The following is a 16,202-nucleotide window of genomic DNA, read 5'->3' as shown; positions in this document are numbered from 1 at the left end:
GTTAATAATGACATAAATTTAATTTTTGGTGATCTGTTGCTTTTAATGGAATAGTTCATCCAAAAATTTGCTGAAAATATACTCACCCTCAGGCCATCCAGATGTAAATTAGTTTGTTTCATCATGGGAAAAGATTTGGAGAAATTGATCATTACATCACTTGCTCACCAATCGATCCTCTGCAGTGAATGGGTGCCGTCAGAATGAGAGTCCAAACAGCTGATAAAAACATCACAATAATCCACAAGTAATCCACATGTGTCCAGCTTTTCACTTCACAAGATATTAATTGATGGACTGGAGTCGTGTGGATTATTGAGATGCTTTTCTCAGCTGTTTGGACTCTTATTCTAACGGCACCCATTTACTGCATAGGAGCCACTGCTGAGCAAGTGATGTAATGCTACATTTCACCAAATCTTGTTTGATAAAGAAACAAACTCATCTACATCTTGGATGGCCTGAGGGTGAGTATATTTCCAGCAAGTTTTCAGTTGTGCGTAAACTATTCCTTTAAATTACTAGCCAAGATAAAAAATTTAGCCTGTACATATGTACACAATTTCACCAGTAGATGAACATGCATGTTTGTGTACATGTGTTTATGCTCATGCCTGTGTTTGTCTGTGTGTGTTTTAACCACAGAAAGGCCATGTTACGCATCTCACCGTGCACCCAGGGTTCAGGTGGTTTTGTACCTTTCATCTTTGATTATTTCATTAATCCTTTGATGCTTCTGCAGGTGTTTGAGCTCTCCGGGTAGACACTGCCCTTTTATGCAGATCTGGCAACCTCCACTAATGCCTGTCGGAGGAGTCTAGCTTTCACACTCTCTGTCAGTGCCTGGGGAGAAGCTCTTCCAATTAAAAGGGATTAAACTCTGATTGAAGCACACTTAATGAATCAGATCAACAGTTGCTTCCTCTACTTCACAAGGACAATAATGCAAGTGCGTGGCTGTGTAGTGGGGTGAGCTTTTTTCTTTTTTTTGCAAGTGGACTCTGATGGGGAATCACCAATCAACAGGTAAATGTTTCAAATGTGGATTCTCGATTGGTGAGTTGCAATTAGGGCTTCACGATTAATTGAAATAAAGGCTGTGAGCAGCTCATGTTTCAGTGGTTTCAGTGTCTCAGAGCGGCTTGGGTTGTAGTAAAAGTTGCTCCACACAAACTAATCTCTGCATCCGCTCTGAGTTTGGGGGACTTATAACATGCATTTGGGAATGCAACAAGTGCCAACCATCTTCCCAAACTTATAAACCAGCTGTTGTCAACAAACAAGAAGATTTAAAGGGACAGTTCACCCAAAATTGAAAAATCTGAAGATTTTTTTTCACCCTCAAGTTGAATTTAAGAACAAGTTGAACAAGAACAAGTTGAGAACAAGTTGAACAAGTTGAACAAGAATTTACTCACCCTCAAGTTGTTCCAAACTGCTATGAGTTTCTTTCTTCTGTTGTGCACAAAAGAAGATATTTTGAAGAATGCTGGGAACCTAACAGTTGACAGTAACTATTGACTTCCATAGTAGTATACTATGGAAGTCAATGGCTACCATCAACTGTTTCGTTACCAACATTCTTTAAAATATCTTCATTTGTGCTTCGGTTTTTCTTCCCCAAATCATGCAGCCCTAGTTGGCATCCAAAAATGTTCCTGATAGGGTCTGGACAACAAGGTAAAAAACAATGTAAATAATTAAATTCAAGTTGTGTCCATCAAAATAGCAAATAATATTCAAAGGCTGAGCATCCAACTAAACTCTACAGTATTTTAGTGCAAATTCATCCGTCACTTGGTAGAAGCTAATCTAAATAATCAGATACCAACTTGAAAAAGTTGTGTGACATGCTTTCATTGTCAAAAACTATGAATTAAATTGATAGTTACAAGAAAACATACACATTTCTCACTTTTCTCTTCATTTCCACTCCTGTCATCAGCTATCACCCTGCAGCGAGACCTCCTGAAGAAAACAAAGGTTGCTGAGTGAAGAGGCTTTACAGACTGCATTGATTATAATTGATCAGTCTAATGTCAGAGACATTACTATTAAAATGCGCTGTCCTTTGATAAACTGAGATCCACAGGTTGAAAACATACAATGCCAGAGAATGAAGAGAGAAATCTGCCTCATGGTGCTCAGTGAAAAGCTTCAACAAGGCTGTGTTTAATGAGATGAACCTTGCGGGTCTCGACTCAAACTCCATCACACGTCACTACCGTCTCTGTCTTTACAGCACTCTTGTTGCTAAAGCTCTCAGCAGGGTCCTACTTCATGTTTCTTCAGAACAGAGATTGCTTTCTACCTCTGATTAAATCCATTGTGCACACAGCTAGTTTAAAGATTGCTTTCTCCTGCTTCAACAAGAGAAGACCCAGTCCTCAAAAGAACTACCTGATTTCATCCAAGCTCTCTGAAATCTCACATCTTTAATTTCTGGGGTATTTTTTTTAAAATCAGCTCTAGGTTAGGTTAAATTACTCCTTTCAGTCATACTGAGTGCAATTGCCAGTTTGAGTGGTACTGCTGCTGAGATTGAACGAGAAAATGGATGGAAAACCCAGATGCTCCTGTGCTCTCATGTGACGTTAAGCTGATTGAACAAGAGACTGAATTGCTCTATAATAGGCTATATTATTTGTGGTGATTTCGTAGTTTGACTCAACACCCATTTATACTCATTATGTGAGATTATGGGGGAAAACATGCATCATATAAACCAGAGTTGTACCTGAAAATATTGACAATATGAACTTAAAAGTACACATTTTGATTGCTGCCTGAATTAGGGGAGAACAGGCTACTTTAAGGCATAATAGTGTATGAGAATTGAAATGAACATCACATGATGTAATTTGCAGTGCGTCTTGAATTGATATTTTAATCCATACAAACCAGCAGCCATCATTTTTCACCATCATGTCATTTTAAAACCATATGCTGTTATTTTATTTAGTTATTTGTCTTCCTGTGGAACAATCTTAATGCATTTCTTTTCCATTCAACATCACTTCACATCATAGCCAGTGACGGCTGGTGGACATTTTTCTAATTAGGGCTGTGCCCTTCCAACATATTTAGCAAACATCCCAGTATGATTTAATGCAAAACAGTTAAAGCAAAATGTATTGGTAAGAAAAGAAAAAAAGAAAAGAAAAGAAAAAAAAAACACCTTGAAGAACCGAAACATATATAAAATAAAAAATAACAGTTTTACCAATTTCAGGGTTCTCTTTTCTGTAAGCTTTTTTCAAGAGAAGTTAATTGTCATAATTTACAATTTATGTATACAGTTCAACAGCAAAAACTGTGAGGAAAACAAAACATTATTGTTATATCATCCTCTAATCCCATCCAGACAAGTCCAGACTCGTAAGGGCGGTAACATAACTGTCAATTTCGGATAAGATTTGTGGGCACTGATTAGTTACATTTTATGTCATATCTTGAATATGTTTATATCTTCAATCAGCCATTGGCTAAACTGCTACATAGACGCGCCCCTGTGGGCGAATTCTCTATCGCCACAGAGCTGATTCTGAATTTGACACATGCGGACAATCAGAGGGGACAAATGGGGAAAACGTATATTAATAAGCTAATAATAATAATAGTTCAATAATCATTGTGTTGAGACAGTCAACCATAAAAAAGCACCACTATTCAGAAAACTAAGAAAAGGAAGTAAATATATTTATAGATGCAAAAATGGTAATCAATGTTAATCTAATATCACCTTTCTCTTGCAGATCTCCTATTACAGACAGCAGCCCGTATGAAGTCTTCTGGGGCCGAAAGGATCCACAGATGCAATCGACTTGATCTGTCACCACGGCTAACATGGGCCTCACACTGATCCATTACACGACCAGTGACTGGGTGACTCTGCACATCTGCAAATACTTACAGGCAAGAACATCACAAGTGTGCTTCAATAAACACCATACTGGAAACCAAGGTAAGTCGTTCTCAACTGGTGGGAGGTTGTGATCCAAAACTGGACAGACATCAAGAGAAAAACAATTACAGAAAAATAAATATACTAAACATTCAGTGTATAATCTGGGTCCTGAAGCAAAACCAGTGAAGAACCACATACCTACGTTGTTGTGTTCCATTTTAAATGTTAATCATTAAGTAGAATCGTAATTAATTCTTCATATTGTTGGGCCTTTGCAGTTTATGGTAATAGTAAATATAATTGCTTCTTGTTCTTCTAAACAAAAGGTAAGAGTGTGTGTGTGTGGGGCGGGGCTGTGTGGGGGTGTTGGGCTATTCATACACAGTTGAGCACAAATACAAACACACGCACACACACACCCTTCCACCACACACTTGAATGCAATCATGCACAGATATCCTTGCACTCATACAATACATGCCTACACTTTTATATGAGCTAATAAATAAATATAGACTCTAGGCATTGAAATAATTAATACATTTTGAAGACTATTTAATATTGCTGTTTAATAAAACTATTCAAGTGTAAATTATATCATAATTTTGATAAAAACATACAAAATAAGGCAGAATCTATATATATGGCCAACAGGCACAATATACCCTTTGCCAAATAATGTCCACTGGAGTGGACAGATGTAGATTCTGTCACAGAAAAAAAAATGTATAAGAAAAATATTATTAAAATCTCGATAAAAGTTTTTCTAACATCTTGTGTAGCTTTTTTTTTTTTTTTTTTTTTTTTACCTGTCTGTTTTTTTGAGAATAAAAGGATTTAACACTTATTCCTGAGGTACTCCTTTTAATCATGTAGCAAATGCAATGTGTGGCCAACAATAACTAAATTACCTATATCTTGTCATTTCAACATCTGAACTGCATAGAAATGGACAACAGGACATTATAAGGAAACCTGCAAATTTTCCTGAATTGTCATTGCTAGAAGGCACTATAAGTCAGCACAATCCTAACAGTGCAACTCCAACCAAAGAACTGTTTTCAAAATTGGCTATTTTGCAACAGCAGGTGTTCATGCCCTGAGGAAGTAGGAGGAAATTGTGACAGGAAACACTGGTTTGTTATAAAATGCTAGCAGGGCTCAGTTGTAATGGTTAGGTATAATTGTAGGTTCTGAAGTCCTCTCAGTTGTCGTGTTTCTCCTCCCCCTCTTTTTCCTTCCACACACACTCTCTCTTTAGCGCATGTGTGAGTCAGCAAAACGCTCGCTTCATGCTGGAGCTTCATGGCCGGTGGAAGTGATAGCTGCTGTTACATCAGCATCATGTGTGAAAGATGATCCAGGGCTGATGACTGAAGCAGGAAGAGAAGAATGAGGTAAATAATTGTTTTGTAGTTTACTTGACTGTGTTTGAGCAATAGTGGAAGAATGTCTTAAACTGTTAATGTGTGTGGGTGGGTGTGTGTGTGCAGATGCAGCTCCTGCAGTGTTGTGGCCCCTGAGGCTAGATTAGGCCTGTACCGACTGAATGTGTATCAGCACGCATGTCCTGTCACACCTCACCGTATGTGTCCAAAGGTCTGTTATGCCTTGTGCAATTTCACTCAGTAAGACTATTAGGGGGAAAGCAGCTGGAAGAAGGAGTGAAGCAACATTACTTCTGTATTGAAAAAATTAAGGTAGGTTCACCTTTCATTTTTACAGCTTTTGCTCTTATATGTTGCATGTTGTTGTAAAATGTGAGACAGCTTCATTGAATTCACATAGTTTGACAGAGACACAGAACACTTCATTTTGAAGGAAAACAGCAAAACTCCCTCTAGCAATGGAGCCTAAATAAACGAATACCATGGTGTTCTTAAAGGGATACACACATGGATAAACACTCGCCAAATGAGACATAATAAATATAGACATAATAAAGTTGGCCAAAGTAATCGGCCAAAACTTTATCGGAAACTGCAGTATTACAGCTTGCATGGACTTCTAGAAATGTGATCTATGAAAGCCACAGACATACAAACCGTCTACTAAAGAAAAGTGTTTGTGACTTGCATGACTTCTGTCTTTTATGTTGTGATAAGATAAGTCAATCCATGATGATCTATGATAAAAAAAAATATTTTTCAAGAACTCCATGTGGTGACACACATATGGAATATTCTTCAGATTCATTAAATATAAAGAACATTTTTCTTAAACATGTACACATCAGTGTTATTTTAATATAAATGATATACTACTTAGCTTTTGTTTTCATTTTAGTTCATGTTTTAGTCATTTTGATGTGTGTCATTTTTGCTAGCTTTTTAATAACTAAATCTAGTTTTTATTACTTTGTATTTCAGTTTTAGTTGTTTTAGTAGGCTACTTGAGGCTACCAAAATGAGAAATGTTGCCTTTAAAACACAATCAAATAAAAAGTTTTTTTAAAGTATATATTTTATTAAAATATTTATTTTAATTCAAGTAACACGTTTTAATAGGTTTAGTTAGTTGTTGTTAACAATAATAACCCTGCCTCCATTGCTTTATTTTCATTTACCCGTTAATGTTCAGTAAATAATTGTTCTTCTCAACCCCAACAAGTGTCTTTTGTTCTCATTAACAGTCCAGTTTTCAATCTGTTGTGCCAACCATGCAAAATGTCAGTATGTGACCCTTGTTGACCTCCGCTATGGGATTATTAATGATGGTTTTGTTGTTTATTAACTCTCTCAATAGTTCTACAAATCATCAGTCAACTACACAATAATGTGATACCGTCAGTTTAAAATAATATCGGATTCAGTGCAGGTTCATTTGAATTCATTAAAAACAAAGGAGAACATGTTTACATTAATGCACTTAATAAAAGTCAAATGTAATTGGTAACTGTCACCTGCAATTGCGCTCGATTTGTACTGGCCACACCTCTGTTTAAAGGGATAGTTCACCCAAAAATGAAAAGTACTTCATGATTTACTCACCCTCAAGCCATCCTAGGTGTATATGACATTCCTCTTTCAGATGAATACAATCGAAGTTATATTAAATAATGGTCAGGCTAATCCATGCTTTATAATGGGAGTGGATGGTAGCCCAAAATTTGAATTCCCAAAATATCACACTATTCATTAGAAAATAAGTCCACATGGCTCTGGGGGGTTAATAAAGGACTTCTGAAGTGCAGCGATCTCTCGAGAACGTGCTTATGACAGTTAGCGGAAGCTAGAGAGTAAGGTTTATAAAGTTGTAAATATGGATATTTTTCTTACACAAACGCATCACTTCGCTTCAGAAAGCCTTTATTAACCCCCCAGAGCAGTGTGGACTTCTTTTATAATGGATGGGTGCGATTTTTTGGACTTCAAATTTTCGGCTACCATCCACTCCCATTATAAGACATGGATTACCCTGGAATTTTTTAAATATAACTCCAATTGTATTAGCCTGAAAGCAGAATGTCATATACACCTAGGATGGCTTGAGGATGAGCGAATCGTCGGGTAATTTTCATTTTTGGGTGAACTATCCCTTTAATACAGTGTGTCTACCAATAACAACATGCAACAGGCTATGAATCAGTGTCCGAATCACTGAACGGGCTCATGATATAATAATTATTGTAGACAGACAATATACTGCCGTGGCATTTGAAAACTTAAAGAGTGTTATTAATTTTCTGTTGTAGATGGCATTAGTGTTCCTGCCAGCACTGGCTCGTATGGCCGTATGCGGCGGTACTCATGGAAACGAGCTGTCCGGTGTGTATGTGGTGCAGGAGATGGAGCGACAGTGGAAAGAGAAGGGAGAGTGCGCGTGGCCGATCCCCGTTACAACCGTGTTGTCAAACCCACGGGCTGTGAAAGAGTGCAGAAGATACATTGAGAAGGATATGAACCGCTGCTTCAACAGAGCCACGCTGAGGTGAGATGTGGAACTGCAGTATGGAATGTTGGACTGTATAGCCTTCTGTATTATATATGGGGGAAGTCGTGGCCTAGTGGTTAGAGAGCTTGTCTCCTAACCCTAAGGTTGTGGGTTTGAGTCTCGGGCTGGCAATACCATGACTGAGGTGCCCTTGAGCAATGCACCAAACCCATTTTGACATTTGACGACCACTGATGCAGACCAGCCTAAAAATATAACTTTTAAAGTTATTTAGGGGTCTTGTCCCTCTCAGTGTCTGTGGTGGTTATGGCCCTGAGTTAAGTAGATGTTAACATGTTGTGCAACACCACAAAAATGGCAAAGCAACTAAGTATATTTCTACATGCAGAATATGTATTGCATAGCTCTAAAATCCTTTTTATTTTTTTTTTTTTTTTTGCAGTTCTCCAATTACAGACAGCAGCCCGTATGAAGTCCTGCGCGCTCATGAACTGAACAATCTTCTGGGGCCGAAAGGATCCACAGATGCAATCGACTTGATCTGTGACCTTCATAACACCACGGCTAACATGGGCCTCACACTGATCCATTACACGACCAGTGACTGGGTGACTCTGCACATCTGCAAATACTTACAGGCAAGAACATCACAAGTGTGCTTCAGTAAACACCATACTGGAAACCAAGGTCAGTCGTTCTCAACTGGTGAGAGGTTTGACCCAAATTTGAACAGCCAACAAAGGGAAAAACAATGGTAAATGCAAAAAAGAAACTGCAACTTAGAAAGCAAAAATAAAAAAGTAATTGTTAGGAGAGCAAAATAAATAAATACATGAAAACACCTGGTGTTGTAATGTATTTTGTCTACTTTTGGATTACTTTAGTTTATAGATTTTAATGGGATTATTGTTAAGGAAAAAAATATATATAAGACCATTACCTGGCATCAGAGAACATGCAAATGTGTTGTTAAATTATTGGAAATATTACCTTTAAATCTTAGGGGGCTTCAAGTAAATATTTTAGGTCAGAGGGGTTTGACTGACAAAAAAGTTAGGGAATCCCTGCATCACAAGAACAAACATAAAAACATGAAAAAAGCACTGACATAGACAAAGTCTTCCAGGTTTTAAATAATTGTGTGAGTTATACATCAAAAGTGTTTTTAGTAACTCGCGTAATTCATCTCATAAATGGTATAACTGACTGAGAGGTGCTTTTATCCCCAAATTCAGATCAAATTAATTTACGTGACATTTACATGGCCATTTTATATTACACAGTATAATATTTTTAGGAAGTAAAATTTAAGAGAGAGGGGAAAAAAAGAAGAATAAGGAAGAATTAATTATGGATAATTTAATGCCATTGTTTGACAAATTTGTAATCATATAATCCATAAAAAAGTAACTGTAATCTGATCATGAGCATTTAAAACATTATATAATCTAATCACAAGTACTTAATTTTTGGAATCTGATTACATAATCCAGATTGCATGTAATCAGTTACCCAGCACTGAAAATACCCAATATTCAGTGTACTGTAAATTATGGGTCCTGAAGAAAACCAGTTAAGAGCCACAGACCTAGGTTTTTGTTTATGTGCCATTTATGTGCCATTTATGTGCCTGTGCACGCGTGTTTTGATGTTGTGTGTTGTCATGTACACATTTGACTAAGCTAACCAAAGTGCCTGTGAGAGTGCTGGTTCTGGATGTCCCGATTAGTGATGCTTATTCCTTGGAGTCTGTATCCAAGCATGGCTTTTGTAAGTGATGGTGATCATCTCATTGCATTTGTTTTGTGTACTCAACCACAAATGCACATTCAGATGACCTGTGTTTCTGTAGCAATAGAGGTCGGGCCGCAGCCGCATGGTGTCGTCAGGGCTGACATCTATACCATTATGAAAGAGGCTGTCGACTTGACAATAGACTGGATCCATAAATTCAGCTCAGGTACTGTTAGACCGAATCAGATTTGGTTTATAATTGTGTGTCGTAAGTGTGTTTTATATCAAACTATGTTGTTTTCAGGAATGGTGTTTGAAGGTGGGGATGTGGAAGCCTTTAGGTTTATCAAAAGTGTTGATTATCCCAGAGATCCAGAGACTCGGACTCTCACCGCTGCCATTCATCCTCAGCTGCAGGTGCCAGTCATGCTGCTATTTATTATATTTACACAGAATCAGCATGAACATGTCCAGATGATAAGAAGATGAAGTTTATTTTAGAATCAGTTATTTTCTTTTTATAACAGTAAAGTATTAATTTATCATGTTAGTATTTGTAGTTTTGCTTTTTTTATGGGAATTATACAAAATGGGAAAACATAATGTCTATATGCAAATTACAGAATGTCAGAATGCAATAAATTTAACAGGCTTGAAAATATGCTAAATATAATTAATTTTCTTGATTTTGGGTAAAATGTGACCTAGATATGTTTATGTGAAATACAACCAAAATCTGAACTGTTTTTCATTGTTGTTCTTGTTTTTTTCTAGGACAGAGACTTCTGTCTTCTCAAGCGGGGAGACCCTTTGTTTTTGTCATTTTCTGGAGAAACTGTTAAGTATGAGGAAGAAGAGCCACTTCATCCTTTCTTTATCAATGAAGCTGCCTACTATGAAAAGGAAATCGCTTTTCACTTGGGAAAAAAGATGATGCTGACAATTCCATCGGTGCAGGTGCAGAAAGACTGAAGGATGAGAGAGGAGAAGATATTAAACTCAGCATGATTACCAACACCACTCAGATGATTTTAAAAGAATGTCACTCAAATTATTTTAACAATGACTTATAACTCAGGTACATTACATACTTGTTTGTAGCTATATGACAATGAAAGACTCATTTTGATCTGCTGCTAAAACACAAGCAACGGTGTTATGGATGAAAAGATATTTATTGTGACCAGCAAAATGTTCACTTGACAGGAACGTGTACAAAACTGTATAAAAAAGGCAAAGCCATCTGAAGTATTTCAGATACCATCGTGATGATGTCACAGTGGGCTGTGGAGTGTGAGGTATCCTCTTGACTGTATTGCTCATACGCTGTTGCTCTCACCTGACTGCTTTGAGAAAACTGAGCCTCTCAAGTGCTCAGAATAAAAAGACAAAATAAAAACACTCACTTGAAAAAAAAATATGATCTCAAATACTACAACACACAGAATAAACCACGACACAATGAAATTTAGTGAAGCTGGATGTGCACGGTGTGATTTTTACCACTTGTACAATTTTTGCACAATATGATCCCAGTAAAAACTTGAGTCAAATCTGCAAGTCATCAGATTTTTACATCAGAGTGTGCATGACATACGTGATGTATGATAGCAGTAACTGGATGTTTTAAGTCACTCGTCCACATCTTTTGACATTGAGCCTTTGCATTAATTTCACCAATATTTTGAGTGTCAGTTTTGGCTTTATATGCACTAATTTTCTTGTCATAATAACACACTGTGCAATCCTAAACTGCTGAGAAAATCTGCAAAGTATAACAAAAAGTTCATGGTGAAAAAAATCACATAACGTGCACCAGCTAAATGTTTTATATAAAATATAAATAAGTATATAAACCACAGCTGAGATGGTTTTAAATGGCAACCTGAACCATCACAAAATATTCGATTCTAAACAAAGATACTAAACAAGTGTAAACTACATAAAGATTCCATTCTCAAAGAGAAACTAAATGGTAAACAACAGAGTAAAACCAATGCAAAGCACAAGAAAAAAATTATAAATAAGAAAACCAAACGATCAGGAAAACAATAAAGGCTCAAGTGGTTAATGATTATGACGCATACAAATATTCAGTCTTTCAGGCCGAGGCAAAACCCTATTGCATCTTGGGATTGCGAAGCACTAAAATGCAATCACTTCAAGATGTAACCGAGTAGCTACAACACAGGCTGAATAAAAAACAGAGATGTTATTTAAAACAAAAGAGAAGAAGAAACTAAACCTAACTCGTTGTAATTAGTTTAGGTCAACAGGTTAAGTGTGACTAAACAAAAGGTGAAGCCCTGAATAACTAGAGTTTAATGTTTATAGATGTTTTTCTGTTGAGCAAAAGTCTGATTGGCTGCGGGTGAAAAGTAGTGTTTCTCATCTACAACAGCACAGATGAGTGGTTAAAAAGGCAGTTATACAGTAGTAAGATCCTTCAAGAAATAAATATATATTCACAGGAGAGTGCTATAGGTGGGGGCATTAGTTAACCTACTAACTTTGGGTGGTGTGTTCTGGCTGTTTCCTTCATTATTTTAGCTTGGTTAGTGGTAAAAGCAGTTGCTGAAGCAAACGTTGCCATGTGCTTTCTATGAGAGCGGACCATCGCTTCAGTGACTCTATAGTCAGTCCTCTATTGCCTAGGCAACCCTGTAGGCTGTCATTCGAGTGTAGTGTTGGCGGTGGCTCCTCGCGGCCCATATGAAGAGCGCAGCAGCCATGATCTGCAGCGGAGATGAGACCAGGGCCAAAAACAAGGACCAGCCCGGAGAATAGTCCATACCCTCTGGCAGCTCGGATATTTCATGTATCAAATGCATCCCCGCAAGGAAACAGCAAACAGTGGCCAAGGAACACAGGCCTGAGAAAACAAATTACGTCAAATTATAATGATCTTTTTTTCTGGGTGCTGTGGAAATACAGGCATTAGCTGTGAGTACTGTCTTACCGGCCAGCAGATGCAACAGCCCTACAAATAGTGTGGGAGTGATACTGCGGCAAAGGCAGGCGCACACTCCGATCAACGCAGAGAGAAACACCAGCCCCACAGAGACCAGAGGCAACAGGAACTGACACTTCCACAGGTCTGTGGACACAAACATTCAAAACATAATGAAAAAGCAAATGACAAAACTGCGGCTGGTTAAGACAAATCCTATATTATATTATCAGCCTCAGTGAGCAACAATCATTCATATATAATATATGAATGATCCTTACTTAAAAAAGGAAACATCTCGATAGGTCTGTGTCTAAACAATAAACAACTATAAGTGAATGGAATGAGCATTAAAAACAATATTGAGAACTGTTTTGATTGTAGCTATTAAATGGAAAATCATTTGGTGTCACAGCATGTTTTTATTATGTGTGCTAATCAAAGAGCTGGGCAATATCTATTTAATATTTTCAATGTCTTCAAGAGGATTTTAATAGCAATATAAAATTATGCAGCATAATTTTAACATGTTTTTATTTGGTCATTAGGTTTTCAATAAAATATGTAATATAAATGAAAAGAAATACAAATCTTCTAAATATATACACTACTATTCAAAAGTTTGCGGACTGTACTTTTTTTTTTTTTTTATGTTTTTGAAAGTCGTCGTCTTCACACCAAGATTGCATTTATTTGATCAAAAATACAGTAAAAGCAGTAATATTGTGAAATATATATATATGAAATATATATATATATATATATATATATATATATATATATATATATATATATATATATATATATATATATATATATATAAAAACACTATATCACATCTTTTTTTAAACTGTAATTTATTCCTGTGATGTTAAGGTTAATTTTTCAGCATCATTCCTCCAGTCTTCAGTGTCACATGATCCTTCAGAAATCATTGTAATATACCGATTTGCTGCTCAAGAAACATTTATTATTATTATCAATGTTGAAAACAGTTGTGCTGCTTCATGTTTTTGTGTACACCATGATACATTTTCCCTAGGATTCTTTAATACATAGAAAGTTCAAAAGAACAACATTAATTTGAAACAAAAATCTTCTGTTACACTATAAATGCCTTTACTGTTACTTTTGATCAATTTAATGCAACCTTGCTGAATAAAAATATTAATTCCTTCATATATATCTAGAAACACCTCGGCATTTAAATACTAGTGTGCAAATAAAATTGAATATCATCTAATGAAAGCTGTAAAAAGTACAGGTGTGTGTACATGATTGATTTAGTCATGACGTACAGGTACGCAGCAGATCTTCTCCGCTGTTAATATTTCCAGGAGATCTGTACTTGGATTCCCACTGCTGTGGCAAAGTAAAGGCCTGACATTTAGTCACCATTATTGGATCTGGAAAAGAAGGACGCAGAGAGCAGACAAAGCAACATGTAGTTAGCATCTATTTTTAACTTGATGCACAACTAATAAAAATTACAAAGTGGAACATTCTCTCCTCACCAGGCTCTTTAAACCAGTGCGAGTCTTGGGGCACCAGGATGCAACGCCACCAGAGACCCAGCGTGCCATTGAGCCGGAACAGAGCTATGCTGTAGATCCTCTCATCCACGTCCTCAGCCTCAAAGTCCTGACGCAGGATCTGCAGGTCCGAGCCATTGTTGGCGTCATTGCTGGCCGGCTGGCTGTGGTACTGGTACCAGTGCTGCGTTCCCATAGCAACAGAGAGATAGACGGTGGAAAGCAGGCTCAGCACGGAGCCGATAACCAGCGCAGTGGCGTAACGGTTGTCCACCATTGTTTTAATGATGTAATACAAATAGACTTTATGTAGATGCCGCACAGTTAACTCTTTAGTAGATGAGTGTGGTGACCGATGTGAGGAGAACGGTCATATCATTTGTATGGTTTTTGGTTGCTTTTCCTCCTCCTATAATATCCAGTGCAGAACGTCAAATCTCATCCTCATGGACGTGATCCTTCTTGAGATCAAATGAAGTGAGTCATCTGAAACACAGAAGAGTGTGATTAATTCTTAAAGTACTCAGACAAAGTCATGTTTGCATAAGTAACAAGTTAATACACTTTTAAGGAGGAATAAGTGCCAGGATTTACCAAGGTTTGCCAAAGACACTCCCAGTTTCGAGGCATTTAGCCAGGTAACGCAGCTAGACATCCATGAGTCTGACTATTGCATGAAAGTAAAATGATCTGTACTTACTACATCATTATTATTTTAGATAAAAGCCAATAAACCGCACATAACAAAACAAATGGCATAACAAAAAAATTATATAATCCAAAAATAAATCTAAACCAATAAACAAAAGAAAACAAGTCAGACTCTTCATGTAAGTGCTCTTTACCAGGTCGATGAGTACGTTATTATTATTATTATTCAGTTAACTATATAATACAATCATGTTCGCAGCGTTAAAATGCACAACGTAACATATATTTCCATGTATAATTTAGATATATTTAACTGACACAATAGACTAATGTTCAATATTTGGTACATTAAAGCTATTTGACGCTGGTTAGCATGAGAGCTAACAGGCGTTTTTTAAGCGACATACTCGAGATTTTCGCGAATTAAAAACTAAGTATTTAAACTTGGAGTGTTCTGTACTTTATATAGCAATGAAACACCTAGTTTAGGTTTTTGTTTAAAGCAATAAAAGCTGTTTGTGATTGCCACTTACCATATTGCTCATATCCTGACGACGATTCCATCCATTTCCGGTTACGATTACGAATGCTCGTGCACACCACAACCTTAATCCACACGGACACGGGCACGAGCAGTGCGCTCGACGAGATGCATGTTTTAAGTGTTATTGGTTTTAGGTTTTTACACGTCCTGACCAAAACGGAAGGACACAAAAAGATAAGGAACTAAAACGTTTTCTTCTTCACGCTGTCCTTGCCTTTTAAAAGTGTCTTATATATATCGTATACTCCATATTAGTTGGGTCTCAGTCCCCTTTCATTCAACATTTTTTGGGAATCCAGACAATTAGATTCGTATTATTATTTCATATTTTCACATCAACATTATTATTATTATTATAAAATACTAGAAACAAAGAGCAGCATAATGTTTGAAAGAATCAGTGTGTATTTGATAATCACTGTCTTTCTGCCATAAGCAGCTCAAATCCTGCTGTTTTTTGCCTGCCACCATTAGCTTTGCATGCATTTTTTTATTTATTATATGCATTAGAAAAGGTGAACATGCTTTTGGCATTTCACACCATAAGTGAAGTGAAGAAGTGAAGAAATTCTTGTAAACCACCCTGCTTTAGACCTCTGAAATAAAACAAATGTGAAAACAAATCACCATATATCTCGGATAAAGGCTGTTTGTATAAAATAATGCAGTTTATTTTACACACAACCATGGATTTTTTTTAACAGCTTTAACAGTACAATTAACAGTATACAGATAGAAAAACATCCAACATTATTTCATAGTGATAAAGCATGTGGTACAAAAAAGTCACTAATTTGCAAAAAAAAAAAAAAAAAAAAAAAGAAGGCACTTGACTAAACACCATAGCATGTTTGTCAAAATAAAGATTTCTAGTATTATTCAAAAGAATTAAAAGTGCACATAATAGAAGGACTTAAAATCGGCAGTAGAAAATCTATAGTGACATCATCTTAAAGGCATCTAATGCATTAAAATTACGTTCACAGCTCA

The 16,202-nt window shown here is 36.6% G+C and overlaps 3 protein-coding genes across 3 annotated transcripts in view; 1 reads left to right on the top strand and 2 right to left on the bottom strand.

The window, feature by feature from the left end:
- The window catches only part of LOC109093063 (type II inositol 3,4-bisphosphate 4-phosphatase), a 577,378-nt gene that overhangs the window by 332,080 nt on the left and 229,096 nt on the right, over nt 1-16,202 (bottom strand). The window lies entirely within an intron of this gene.
- LOC109045324 (N-acyl-aromatic-L-amino acid amidohydrolase (carboxylate-forming) B-like) lies at nt 4,779-10,936 on the top strand. The gene is made up of 8 exons (XM_042762777.1): nt 4,779-5,304; nt 5,401-5,607; nt 7,602-7,837; nt 8,244-8,439; nt 9,478-9,571; nt 9,654-9,761; nt 9,840-9,952; nt 10,310-10,936. The coding sequence occupies exons 2-8, from the start codon at nt 5,473-5,475 to the stop codon at nt 10,505-10,507; spliced, it is 1,080 nt and encodes a 359-aa protein (XP_042618711.1). The 5' UTR covers nt 4,779-5,304; nt 5,401-5,472; the 3' UTR covers nt 10,508-10,936.
- Nucleotides 10,692-15,350, bottom strand: cldnd1b (claudin domain containing 1b). Its single transcript, XM_019063180.2, has 5 exons — nt 15,202-15,350; nt 14,000-14,503; nt 13,784-13,891; nt 12,495-12,632; nt 10,692-12,407 (listed from the first exon to the last, which is right to left on the bottom strand). The coding sequence occupies exons 2-5, from the start codon at nt 14,292-14,294 to the stop codon at nt 12,187-12,189; spliced, it is 762 nt and encodes a 253-aa protein (XP_018918725.2). The 5' UTR covers nt 14,295-14,503; nt 15,202-15,350; the 3' UTR covers nt 10,692-12,186.

The sequence above is a fragment of the Cyprinus carpio genome, chromosome A1 (genome assembly GCF_018340385.1).
Source record: "Cyprinus carpio isolate SPL01 chromosome A1, ASM1834038v1, whole genome shotgun sequence".
NCBI classification, from domain to species: domain Eukaryota; kingdom Metazoa; phylum Chordata; class Actinopteri; order Cypriniformes; family Cyprinidae; genus Cyprinus; species Cyprinus carpio.
This window is presented reverse-complemented; position numbering and strand designations above follow the sequence as displayed.

Bases quoted from the DNA above. Each gene is read 5' to 3' on its own strand.
- LOC109045324 (XM_042762777.1), top strand. From the start codon at position 5,473: ATGTCCTGTCACACCTCACCGTATGTGTCCAAAGGTCTGTTATGCCTT. The intron at 8,440-9,477 runs GCAAGAACATCA...TGTACACATTTG, and splicing joins ACATCTGCAAATACTTACAG to ACTAAGCTAACCAAAGTGCC. The intron at 9,953-10,309 runs GTGCCAGTCATG...GTTTTTTTCTAG, and splicing joins CCATTCATCCTCAGCTGCAG to GACAGAGACTTCTGTCTTCT.
- cldnd1b (XM_019063180.2), bottom strand. From the start codon at position 14,294: ATGGTGGACAACCGTTACGCCACTGCGCTGGTTATCGGCTCCGTGCTG. The intron at 13,892-13,999 runs GTGAGGAGAGAA...CTTCTTTTCCAG, and splicing joins GCACTGGTTTAAAGAGCCTG to ATCCAATAATGGTGACTAAA. The intron at 12,408-12,494 runs GTAAGACAGTAC...TTGTTTTCTCAG, and splicing joins GCTGTTGCATCTGCTGGCCG to GCCTGTGTTCCTTGGCCACT.